The 13,527-nt window shown below is 34.2% G+C and overlaps 1 protein-coding gene across 3 annotated transcripts in view; it reads left to right on the forward strand.

Annotated features, from left to right (window-relative positions):
• The window catches only part of LOC136033983 (orexin receptor type 2-like), a 232,175-nt gene that overhangs the window by 164,239 nt on the left and 54,409 nt on the right, over nt 1-13,527 (forward strand). For all 3 annotated transcript variants that reach the window (XM_065715015.1, XM_065715012.1, XM_065715013.1), the window contains one exon: nt 8,753-8,903. In XM_065715015.1, coding sequence (XP_065571087.1) covers nt 8,753-8,903 — 151 coding nt within the window. The remainder of the gene's footprint in view (nt 1-8,752; nt 8,904-13,527) is intronic.

A 13,527-nucleotide genomic window follows, 5' to 3' on the forward strand; every position in this document is an offset into this window, starting at 1 on the left:
TATTAAAAAGGATGAACCTATCGAGGCGGCATGGCAGGGAAGGGTCATCATTAAAGCAGAAACAAGCCAAATGTAAAAAAGAGTTTAAAAGTGTAGTGAAAATTGCAAGAATCGTTGGATCTCTAGGGAAATTCCCATTCATCCCACCCTCAATTTCTTTGGTACCCTGAAAGGTGCACGCTGTGAGCTCACAAAAATTATCTGTATATATAGTCATTCGCAAATAATGAAGGGTTCAAACGAAGAATTGCACGTTATTTATATCTAGAAAGTAGCCTAATGGGAGCGTTTATATTATGTAAGGCAGCTGCAAAACATGGTTTAATTGAGATGCAGGCTATTCGGACCAAAAATGTGATGTGGGATGCAATATTCTCGAGAATCCTGGTGAAGCTCCTCCAGCTAGATTATTTACGGGTTAAAGTTTCCTATTAACATGTGTTTTGAAAGAATTCAGCAAAACTCTCTGTTTTGCCCATATGCACTGTTTGCAAAATATGTCAAACCAAATACATAAACACAATTTTTGAAAACATTATGATTATTTCATTGTACATACTGCAACTTAGGCTAAATAAAGATACATACTGTTAAATATGCTTCTATGGATCTTGCATCCCAGTACCTGAAGAATTTTCCATACGTCCAGAAAATGATAAATAAGAAAAATAATCTTTGTGCTGAAACAGTCTTAAGAAAAAAAAACCTTTTATTTAAAAAAACGTACTAAAAAATAAGAATGATGCTTTAGAGAAGTGAAACCGATGTGCCGACAAACTCAGTTACCAAAACTTTATGACCTTAAATACTACTCGGAGTAAAGCTGAATATTCAGATGATTTTTAATCTGCTCTATCAATATTATTGTCAACTGCTATTTGATAATAGTATTTCATAACGAAAAAAACTGTGTAAACAAGAAAAAATGAGGATAAATCACATGTTCTAATTCTCAGCCATTGAGGTCTTAGAGAAATTATTGGATACTCTTATTTTTATTATCATTAGCCACTATAAGAAACTGTGCATATCATTGCTAATAACTCAGTCCTTATTTGTTTGTTTAGTACCAACATTTTACTTCGTATTATCAGCCAAGGTTGTTTCTATAGATAAGAAACAGTTACAGAAATTTAATAAGAAACATACCTCACATTTGTTCTCAGGAAAGTTTGTTTTGCCCCCTCCCCAAGCTAAACCTGCGGTCTAACTTTTCGGGGTAATCATTGTTTGATGTGCGCAAAACGTTTCATTATTTCATTCACGCCGCTATAATGCTCCATGCAGCAAGATTTGGGGTGAACCCTCCTTACATCAGAGCCTTCTGCGACATGTAATCTTGTCTTAAAGTTCACTAATGTTCCATTCATCACCTAAAGCGAAGGCCCTCTAATGTACCATTATACTTCTCACCGCACACCCACTACTGATATTTTTGTAAACTTTGAAAAAGGAACCCGTTAACGTGCCGTTTCTTCCCGTTCATTCTTCAAAAATAGAGTTTTGATTCGCAGGCCGCTGCTCCCTCGTCTTTCATCCTTGCCGGTCTTTATCTGTCTCACGTCTGTTATGCAGACGTGAGACTATGCAGTAGTGAAGTTTTCACATCGCTACAACCTGAGTATGCAAAACTTGGTCTTGAATTCAATACTGAAAAGTTGGAAGTTTTATTTTTCAACTGGAAGCACAAGTCACCAGCAAATACTCCTCTTAGGGACAGCAGCATCAAGCCAGTTGATCATATTAGTAACGTCGGTTTCCCCATTGGTTCCTCAATAAAGCACACAAGACAACTCCTTATAGGTCACATCGAACGTCAAGAAGGGCTATCGAATGCTCGTTTTGTGGCAAATACGCTACGTTTCAACCACCGTCTTCTTTCCGAACTTTTTAGCTTTTTTGCTCTACTACATTATTTATGTATTAGCACCGTTTCAGAAAATGTTTACTAAAACAGACAGGTTGGAACTTCATTCGTTTTTTCTCTATTTTCGCAAAAAATAATATGTGTACCCCCCCGCCCAACTCTTATCTTTTAAGAAAGTTCGGCTTAGCAGACCCTGTTATAGCTGTAGAAAAGCAAGTCTCTGTATATAATACAAACCTTTCGAAGCTTTACTATCCTTAGTCTTTGGTACAATCAAAATTTTTATGTGTTCTGTATTTCTTTGTGTTTAGTTGGATTTCCTTAAGCTCCGTCTTTCTTTTTTATAACGGGTTTTCAAAAAAATAACAAATATTATTATTATTATCTTTATTACGTTTATTATTATTATTATTGCTGCTTGGTGAAACCAATTCGACAAGAAAACATGAGTGATTTGCATTGATGGCAAAAAAAAACTGAAGAAATATCCCTTTTGGATATGTCACTTTCCCCTTCTCCCCTCCCCCATTTTGCCAAAAACATTGAAAATCTTCTGACTTAAAAAAGTTTATGGTATGAGGTGCCTGGAGTTTTCTAACCCAAGAACAGAGCAAGTTCGGAAAATTTTTCCAGAACCCCTCTCCAAGATAACTAAAAATGCTGAAACTTACTGAAATAAAAATATCCTTGTACCTTATACCATGTATAAGGTACATCATGGTACATGTAAGGTACGTACTACCATGTCAGTTAAGTAATTATACCTTTTTTTACGGAATTCAAATGAGTAAGCAAGATTCACTTATTTAGATTACTTGGTTCCTGCATTGGCCAGGCTGCTTCTTCAATTTAGAGATCCCAATGGGCCATGGTGTGGCCCCAAAGTATCAGCTTTTTTGAAAATCAGAAAACTGACCAATACAGAATCACAGGTATCTAATGAGGTATAACTGCTTTTCTTCTTAAGAACGCTTCGGTAGTTGCATGAGCACCTCAAGGAAAACCCAAGTGGTACCAGAAGTTTTATTCTTACCAAGATTTAGACAGAGACATTTCTGGTTTTCCCTTTCTGTGCATTTCTTATGCTGGTCCACCCCTGACGGTGTTCATGGGTGTAATATATCATAACAAATTTTGAAGGATGAAAAAGTCCATAAAAAGGACGATTTCTTAGCTTTTTTTGATAAAAGCTATTAAAACCTGCATTATTTTCACCAATTAGTCACGAAGATTAAGCATTTTTCGAAAACTTTGGCTTCATAAGGAAATAAATGGATTTTGAACAAAAATTTCTTTGTGCAAAACTCTTTAATTGAAGGATCAAACAGTTGATACTGACGAACTGTAAGTAAGAAGCGACCCGGCTCAATAGTAACCGAAACTCTAGAAAACGAAATTTTGATAGCCACAGATATACAAAAAGAATTGGATTCTTATGCTGATTTTAAATATTAGCTTAACAAATGGAAACAAATGCGAAACTCTTTAATTGAAGGATCAAACAGTTCATATTGACGAACTGTAAGTAAGGAGTGATGCGGATCAATAGTAACCGAAACTCTAAAAAACATAGTATTGATAACAAGAGATGCATCAAAACAATGTAATTTTGACGCTTAATCAAAGTAAAAATCGTCAATTTTAACATTACACAGTAAAATTTACTGGCCTAAAAAAACTTGCCCAGTTTTTGAAAAAGGAAAGAAACACTTCCAAAACATTAAGTGATCTTAATGAAAATCACAACATCAGATTCAGCGTATCAGAGAACCCTGCTGCAGAGGTCTCAAGTTATAAGATACAAAAATGTAGAATTTTGCATTTTTTGCCGGAAGAGGGATCACAGATGCGTGTTTATTCGTTTTATTGTTTGTTATTTGTTGTTGGGTTTTTTTCAGGGGTAACCGTGTCGAATCAGTGATCCTAGAAGAATGGGAAAGGGCGCATTTGAAAAAATGGGAAAAAATATGAAATGCAAAAATGGGAAAGGGACACAGATCGAGAGTAAAAAGTTCTAGTGCCCTTTTGAAGTGACGAAAAATATTGAAGGGCATCTTGCCCTTCAATATTTTCCAAAATATTCCCCTCCCATACCCCTTTTTCCAAAAAATTTTAGATAACAGTTTTGTTCATTATAGTTGAAAGATCCAACAACTCTGTATTTGAGAATGACTTGAACCCCCACAGTCCCTGGGGGAAGGGAGGCAAGCTATGAACTTTGCCCATTGTTTACATACTAAAATGGTTATGTGGAAATACAAAGGTGTTTTTTCATTGGGGAGGGGGTACGTGGGAGGATCTTTCTATAGAGGAATTTGTCGCGGGGAAATTTCCCATAGAGGGTGGGCTGGTTTCCCAGCACTATCGTAAAAAAACGAAAAAGTTTTAGAACTTTAAAAAATTACTATCCTGACTAAACGACCCTTGTGTTTCAGTATTCATTCTTAAATAATTGGAACGAAAGTCAGACTTTATTGTAAAGAGCGGGGCATTGAGGAGGGGGCAGCCCCGTCATATACATAGTAATTTTCTCATTATTTCAATGTTGCTCCTTGCTTATAACCGAAAGAAAAAAAAAATATTTAACTTATTTAAAGCAAGTTAAATTTACATGCCTGATGCCAAGATGATCAAATTATAAATTGGAATTATCAAACAATTTTTTTTATCACCGAACCCCCCCCCCCAAAAAAAAAAGCAAAACAGAATCCAGAGCAACATTCTTACACCTGCTGAAGATTTATAAGCATTCTATGGCTTAACACTAATTTGTTAATTGGTAAATTTGCGTAAAGCCCTAGTTACAGCTATGGTAGATCAAAAGATGGTTTATTAGCAAATTTTATAGACGATTGAGATGACTGGAAAAATACACTCTTTTTTATTAATACTATAGCTTCAGTAATTAAAGGCCAATTGTTAGGGTAACAAATGTTTATTTTGGCATCTTAAACTACAGCCAAATCTATTTTCATATTGAAATCTCTATTGTTCAACTGTTTAAATGATTGAAAAGCAGCATGTAACCCATTAAGAGAATAACTGAAAATCCCAAAAACTTTGAAAACTTAGTTTTCAAAGATAAAATAAAACAAAGTTTTCAAAAGATAGAATAATTTAAAGTTTAAAGTTAAATTTAAAATTTTCAGATTTAAAGTCAAATTTAAAGTTATTTTAAAATTTAAAGTTAAATTTAAAGTTTTCAAAAGATAGAATAAAACAGGCTGAACAATACAGCTTGCTTAGTTTGAGACACAGACGGTAAATCTGAGTTTTACGAAACATGTCACGTAAAATACTATAATTACCCGTAATTACAAATTACCAGGTAATTTCTTTTAAGGACCAATGGATTGTTATTGGAACTCATTTGGAATCCATTCCTTACCGTTTTGTATTCAGCATTGGAAATTAATAAAGGGCAAGATAACAAGGCTTTTCTTGAAGTACATCACAGTAAAGCCGAGGAAAAATGATTTATTGGTAGAAACGATTGTTTCTTTTTTTGCTCCGCTCCTGAGCCAGCAATTCACAAAGAACTTGAATTTCCTTTTTACTGTCTATCTCTCTTCATGGTCAATTTGGCTGGTCCATTTAGTCAATGAGATAGACTGCAATCTATTAAGTGGCGAGTATCATTTTTAGGCATTCTTCACTGTCATGCGGTGTATAAAAGAGCTACCTCATTTTTAGGTTTTTTTGGCTAATTTACCTTAGGCATGCCACATTCCATCGATTTTGCATTAAAATGTAGCGTTGACTTTTTATTTTTAGATAGTAGAAAATGACACAAGAAATTGTTATGAAAAAAGTTGAAAAACTTTGTGTGAAAACAATGTCTCGTAACAAAAAAATAGTACTTTTGAAAATTACTTGACTTTCTTTTGACCTGACTTAACGCTTTCGCTCAGCAGGGTCACAAACGTAGAGGAAACTAGTTGACAGCATTGTCTGTATTCTTCAGGCGATTCTGTCTCGGGCTAGTGATGGGCCTCGTTTGGGTTGATATTGTGGCTGAGGATTCGTTGGTTTATCGCATCAAACCAACTGATGCATAGTCTCCTCTAGGAAGTCGCCAGCCCTTTTCGTAGGGATGGGAATCCGTGTTGATCCTTGCAGGCATACTTGTCGGGACCTGGAGTAGGTGGTCGCACCATCCCAGGGAACGGCTTTCAGCTTAAGTAGAGAGATTTGCCAGCTTGAAGGTCGCCAGGATCTCAGTGTTGTGAATTTCGTCATATCATTTGAAGCGTTTCTATTCGGTGTAGTTTAAACGGTATCGACTTTTTGTAGCTGTGTCTGAGTTATTGGCCAAGTCTCAAAAGAATACAGCATGATGCTTGAGACTACGGTGTTGTATATTCAACCTTTGGTTCGGCGACTAACAATTATTTTTTATCATCTAATAATAAGTAAATGAATAATTTAGTCAAAGTTTTTATTAATACGTTAGTGATTTCAGACGCAACAACTTTTTACAAAGCTTCTGTTCGAAAAAGGTGTAAAGCTAGGTATAAAAACAATGTCTCAACATCAATCTTTAGTCTATATCTCTTCTGACATTGCCATAAAAAAAATTGTACTTTCATAAAATTAGGGTCTGGTAATTAGTTTCTACCATCTAGTAATTAGTAATTAGAAAATTATACTCAACCTTTATAGTATTACATTTTCAATGTCAAATGCAACAACTTTTTACAAAACTTTTGTCGAGTTTGATTTTTCAGCTATTTCATATTAAAATAGACGTTCCGAATTCAACACAGAGGTTAGTTACCTCCTCAATAACGGCATTTTTTATCCTACAGCGTATTTGAATATAAAAAATAGCATTTTCTTAGCAGAGAAAGCACCAAGTGAGTGTAAATTCAAACAAACCATACATAGACATATTTTTAGAGTTGCGTCATTTGAAATTTGGTCAATTGAACAAAACAACTGAAATAACAAAAATTATACATTTTTTCCATTATCAAATTACCCAAAACGAGTTGGAGTAGAATGATAAAAAACAAAATGATAACATTTTTTGGAAAAGCCTCAATTTAGACAATATAAGCGGGAATACACTGTACAGTTTGTATTCGACTAGAAGACTGGTTTGATGTTAATATTTGATATTTATACCTGATTGTTGTCTTTGATTGTAGCATTTATTAGTTTCATTTATTCTATTGTTTGTTTTTTTTCTTCTTTTGTAGTGTTAGTTTGTAGACATTTAGCAGTGAAATACTTGTAAAGGCTTAATCACTTAATAAAATCATCATCATCATCATACACTGTACAGAAAAAACATTTTAGAGTGCAACTATCTGCTAAATTGTTACGCATACGGATTTCCATGAATATCCCAAGGAATAGCACAGTAAGAATACTAACTGGTACGCACACTTTACACCAGGCATATTTAGGTAGGGGGTGAGTAGGGCAACCACTCCATGCTCCATTTATAAGGAAAACCTTACGATAGATTCCTTTATCTCACTGTCATGTCATCGAAAAGACGGTATGGGCTCCACACGATATTATAATAGGCCGCAGTGATTGTTCAATTTTTTTCGATTGATATATAAAAATATAACTGGAGCCTGCTAAAAAGTAAACTGCACTTAAGTAAACGGTTAATCATCTCACCCTGTCATTTTGAATCCAATAGTGTTTTATCAGCAATATAAAAAACATTACATATTAGGGGCCAACGATCCTATCGTGTTGTGGTGCAATATATATAATCGAAACTTATGGCTCTTACCTCCAAATATGACAAACGTCCAACGACTGTTGTGCCACCAAGGCATTTTCTGCTTCATATGCTCAGTTCAATATCCCCCATATAAACTCAAGGATCTTTTAGGATTTTAATGGAATGGGAAGGATTGACAAACAAACCAGGATGACATACGAAATGTAAAAAAAAATGCATCTTATAAGGTTCAAAATTATGATCCCGTTTAATAAAACTTCAAATGCTTGTTTATGCAACTTCCTTTTATCCAGCTGCGTATTATCATGGCTTTACATTTTATTGGCTCTTTAATCACTATGTAATCTTTAAACCATGGATAGCTTTGAATAATTTGCTTTTGTTATCATTTATTACAACTTTATCTTTGGAACACATTTGCAAAAGGAAAATTATAGTCAGCTAAAAAAGGCTTATTTGATTAAAAATACTATTTTCTTTTGTCTATCAAACTTCATTTCTCTATCCCTATTTTTCTCTCTCGTTTTGTACATCTCTCAATCCCCCCTCTCTCTCACTCTCCTTCTCTCTCTCTTCCTCTTTATCATCTCTCTCTACCTATCCCTGTATCGATTTTAAAAGTCAGGTATCCTGAAGTTTTCAGATCGCGGTTAAACTGTTATAATACTAATCGAACATTATGCATTCAAATAACTCATATATAACAAATTCAGTTAACCTGTAAATTTGAAACCACTTGGACGGTCAGTTGTCTTCATTTTTAATTATAGCCGTGTTTTAAACAAGTATGCAACACTAATAAAAGAGAAAATGTAAAAATATCACGACATGAAAAAAAACCCATAGCATATAGCTCTATCGTTTGGATCGGAAAAACGTCTACCGTGAGATACAGGAGGGGTATACATACCAAACTATGTGAAACCTTCTGACTGTATGCAACCACTATACTGAGGACTTATCACTTGTACTCAGGCTTCAGGCATAACAAAAGACAAATTTTTAAGCTACTCTTTTGCGATGGTCTCTAGCCTCTTGGCTATTGGCTTTAATTGTGAAATTATTCCGGAGAAACTCAATTCATATATCAGTCGTAAAACAAGATGTAATTTTTTCGGATTACTTAATGGGTGGAACTTTCATAAGCTTACAGATGATATAAGTAAGATTTATTTTTCCAGGATCAGTACACGAGAAGTCTCTTTCAGCGAACACCAACTCAACTGTTGAATCGCAGCTCCGTTCTCGAAAAAAGGCAGCTAAAATGTTGATATTGGTTGTTATCACATTTGCAATTTGCTTTCTCCCGGTTCATCTCATTAACACTCTCAGGTATTTATATTTTAATCTATCTTTCTTAAACGTAGAGGAAGCCACCACCAAGGGGGTTCTAACATTATAAAAGTCAACAGCGTTAAATCTTTTGTTGTTGTTACTGCTGATCATGTTATCATAAATAAACCCAAACAACACTCCGAAGCACAAATCGTTTCTAATAAAGCTAAAATGAGACTAGCATTTGGGGGTTTTAAGGGGATGAGAGAAGGACCTTTATTTGTAGTAATTTCTGATCGTCTTAAGTTTGACTTAGATATTCATTTTAATGTCTGTTCACTTTAGCTTTCATTGATTCATTCAGTGTGTTTTCTGTCAATTTTAAGTTTTGTTTATCATATGACTTTATTTCTACTCGTTTTCAATTTTTTATCGCTCTGTTTCCCTTTACTTTTTTTTCCTTTATTTTCATTTACTCTGTTTGTTTCTTCTCTTTTCCTTGATAATTGTTTTTACTTTTGTAAGAGCTTTTTAAAAGCAATGTACAGAAATGAACATAAAGAATAACTTGTACCTTAAAGAACAATTTCCATATTATTGTATGAAATAACCATTTAATTGTTAATAAATAGATTTCAACAAAGAAAAGAGATTATTACTTTTCTATAGTTGTGGGGTAGAAAGTGAGCTTTAATTTCATCAGTTTATTTCTATGACGTATTTTTGAAAGCCCATTCCTTAAGCGTATGTCACAAGGTAAAGCTAAAAAGCTGCGGCTTCATAAAGCCTGATTTGTTCTCCTACGTTCCATTGTAAAATTTTTAGGGTGTGTAAAGAGCAAGAAGCTTAACCACGTTTGATTGGTTTTCCTGTGAGTAATTTTAAGCCAGTAAAAATAACGATAAGGTTTTTTTTTACTTGGCAATATTTTTACCGCTAGTCCCTTTGTATCTCTGTGATTTCAGTCAAATCAAGGCAAAAGTATGCTACAAATGCATATGCAGATGCAGAAAAAAGAATTGAAAAGTAATGTCTCAATCAATATCTAGTTAGGTAATTAGGCCCTATTGACAAACAGATGATTAGCCGGAAACTACTATTTGTTATAAATATACTTGCACAAACGGCAAGGGGAATAACTGCATAGGAGGGGCCTAACCTTGAATGGGAATTGGTCTTCCGTACTCCCTCTGTGAAAGTAAAAAAAATAGTGGCTCAAAAATAAACCTTTTTGTGCTTCCACAAAATCCTTCGAATTAAAAAAAAATTCAACTGAAAGAAAGAAGCAACGTTAGAACTTAAACTAGTAAAAAACTATTTCGTGAACGAGGTGAGCTGCTCCGTCCTCAACCCTCCTTCTTAACGCTAAAGACAAAGGCTATTTAAAAATATTATTCATACGATCTCAATGACCCTTGTGTTTGAGCATTCTTTGTTTGAAAATCATGGACAAAAGTCAAGATTTTGCGTAAAGAGCGAGGGTTAAGGAAGGAATAGCCCTTCTCATATACGGAATAATTTCTGTTCGGTTTAAGTTGCTTCATATTTTCAGTTGAAAATAGGTTTTTCATTTAATTTTTGACTGTTTGTCAGATCATTCCAGGAAACACCCTCCCTTCCCGTGTGAATTTTCCCTTGGAAATTTCCCCAAATTTTCCCAATTAGAAATACTATTTCTGAACAATGAGCACATTGTGTAACTTACAGCCCTTTCCCCAGGGGTTCCAAGAGGCCTTGTCATCTCCAATGATATAGTTACTGGGTCTCTCAACTATGATGAACAAATTGGTTATCTCAGACTTTTGATCGAAGGTCTTTGGGAAAAAGGGGGCGTGAGAGGTGGCCTAAATACCCTCCACTCTTTTCGGTTACTTAAAAGGGGCACCAAAACCTTTGATATCTATTCGAAATAACCCTATCCAAATCTTCTTAGATCATTGGTTCGAAACAATCATCCCTTGGGGAAAAAAAATCTGTGATCTTTCTTTTGGCAAAAAAAAACTTAATTTCACATTTTTGTAAATAGGACGCTTAAATCTCTAAATTGTAGTTCTCTATCATGCTGAATCTGATGGCTTCATTTCTTTGCTTGATCGCTTGACATTTTGGGTGTTTTTTCCCCTTTTTCGAAAACGAGACATATTTTCTCACGTTCGTAGCGTTTGATAAGCAGCATTGAATTTATTCAATCTTCTACGCTTGGAATTGGCATATAAATCTGATTTTTTGATTATCAATGATTATAACATTTCTGTTTTCAAAGGTTCGGTTACTACTGGGCCAAATTGCTCCTCACGTGCAATTATTTACCACGAACTGTTTGAAGTGACATTTAACCTAGAAATTATTTCAATCTTTTTTCTCCTTTTCTTATAATCCAGCAGTTTTCTGAGAAAATAGTCTAGACTACTTTTTAGGAAAGTGTTGTGTTATTTTTTAAGGCCAACAGAAAACTACTACAGGAGAACTTTATTACGACAAGTGGGAATGGTAAAATATTCAAATGAATCTACGTACTTCATTTATCCATGTGTTTTACTACGATGACTAGTGCTTTCAATTTCTTTCTTAGATAATCTGGATTAGTCTCTTCAGCTCCATTTGCCCTCAATAATCCTCAGTTTGCCCTCAGTAATCCTCAGTTTGCCTTCAGTAATCCTCAGTCTTCAGCTCCTAGTCTTCAGCTCAGTTTGCCCTCAGTAATCCTCAGTGTGCCCTCAGTAATCCTTAGTTTGCCATCAGTAATCCTCAGTCTTCAGCTCCTAGTCTTCAGCTCCGTTTGCCCTCAGTAATCCTCAGTTTACCCTCAGTAATCCTCGGTCTTCAGCTCCATTTGCCCTCAGTAATCCTCAGTAGTGCCATAATTGGCATAAATACAGAGCTTTGGAATATTTGGGTTGTAGCTCCGACCAATAGAATATTCAACTTATACTATATCCAAAGTATTTGCTTAAGGTAACTACGAATAAACAACCTTCCCATTCTTAGGCGTTGTGGCAAAACTTTTTATCACAATACTCTTCTATTAGAACATTAAATATTGAAGCATTGGTGATAAATCATTGGACTGTAACCAAGAGAGAGAAAATTGAGGGAGGCGGCTCCCTCTGAATATATATATATATATATATATATATATATATATATATATATATATATATATATATATATATATATATATATACAACTTTGGTATATAACCCTTGGGTTTTCAAATATATATATATATATATATATATATATATATATATATATATATATATATATATATATATATATATATATACATATATATATATATATATATATATATATATATATATATATATATATATATATATAATATATATATATATATATATATACATATATATATATATATATATATATATATATATATATATGTATATATATATATATATATATATATATATATATATACATATAATTCATTCATTTTGTTCACACTTTCATCTAATATGCTTAAATCATCAGTATAATCTAAGTCCAGGAGCGTTCTTCCTCCCCATTTGATTCCATGGTCTCCAGTTGCCTTTCCTGTGCTCCTTAAGACGAAGTCCATCAAAATGATCCATATAAAGGGGGATAGAACACAGCCCTGCTTAACTCCTGATTTAATACAAAACCAGTTGCTAACCTCATTTCCTACCTTAACCGCAGCAGTATTATTCTCGTACATAGCGCAAATCACTTTAATGTATTTTTCTGGTATACCATATAACGATAAGACCTTTGTTAACTCTGTTCTATCAACAGAATCGAAAGCTTGCTCATAATCGATAAAACTAAGGACCAAAGGTGTTTGACAACGAAGGGACTTCTCAATTATTAACCTAAGAGTGAAAACATGGTAGACACATCCTCTACCTTTTCTAAAACCGCATTGTTCTTCCCTTAAAACTTTGTCTACAGCATGTCTCAGTCTAAAAAGTAACATATTATTCAGTAATTTGCTACCTACAGAGACCAGACTAATGCCTCGATAATGACGATACTCACTCTTGTCACCTTTTTTATACAGTGGTTTAATTAAGGTTTTCCTAAAATCATTGGGTACTTCCCCTTTTTCAAAAATCATGTTCATAATCTTCAGTAGCTTATTCCTAACCTCAGAGCCACCATATTTAAGAAACTCATTAATCATACTATCAACAGCTTATTATTTTTTAATCCTTTTAGTACTGTCGCTAATTCTTCCTCACTATTTTTCCTCACTACTATCATTTTCATCTATATCTTTTCCTGCAACTGTATCTCGGTTTAGAACATTCTCAAAATGTTCCACCCATCTTTCTTTAACTTTTTCCTTATCACTAATTGTGGCCCCATTTCTGTCTTTAACTGGGACTAGTCCGGATTAGCTACTCCCTTTCAATTTATTAACATGCCAGTATAATATTTTACTATTATGCCGTCTAGCCGCATCTTCCAGATCCTCAGCAATTTTATCCATCGCCTCCACTTCACATCTCCTTAGTTCATATTTTAATGCTTTCTCCACTTTCTTTACATTCCTTTTGTTTTCATACGACCTAAAGCTTTTTCACTAATATTCCTAGTTGCAGTCTTAGCACTCTTCCCTTTGACACCATCAGCAACTTCACAAATTGTTTTTCTGAAATTATTCCATCCATCTTCCACGTTGTCAAATTTTAAACCC

Source organism: Artemia franciscana, chromosome 12 (assembly GCF_032884065.1).
Source record: "Artemia franciscana chromosome 12, ASM3288406v1, whole genome shotgun sequence".
NCBI classification, from domain to species: domain Eukaryota; kingdom Metazoa; phylum Arthropoda; class Branchiopoda; order Anostraca; family Artemiidae; genus Artemia; species Artemia franciscana.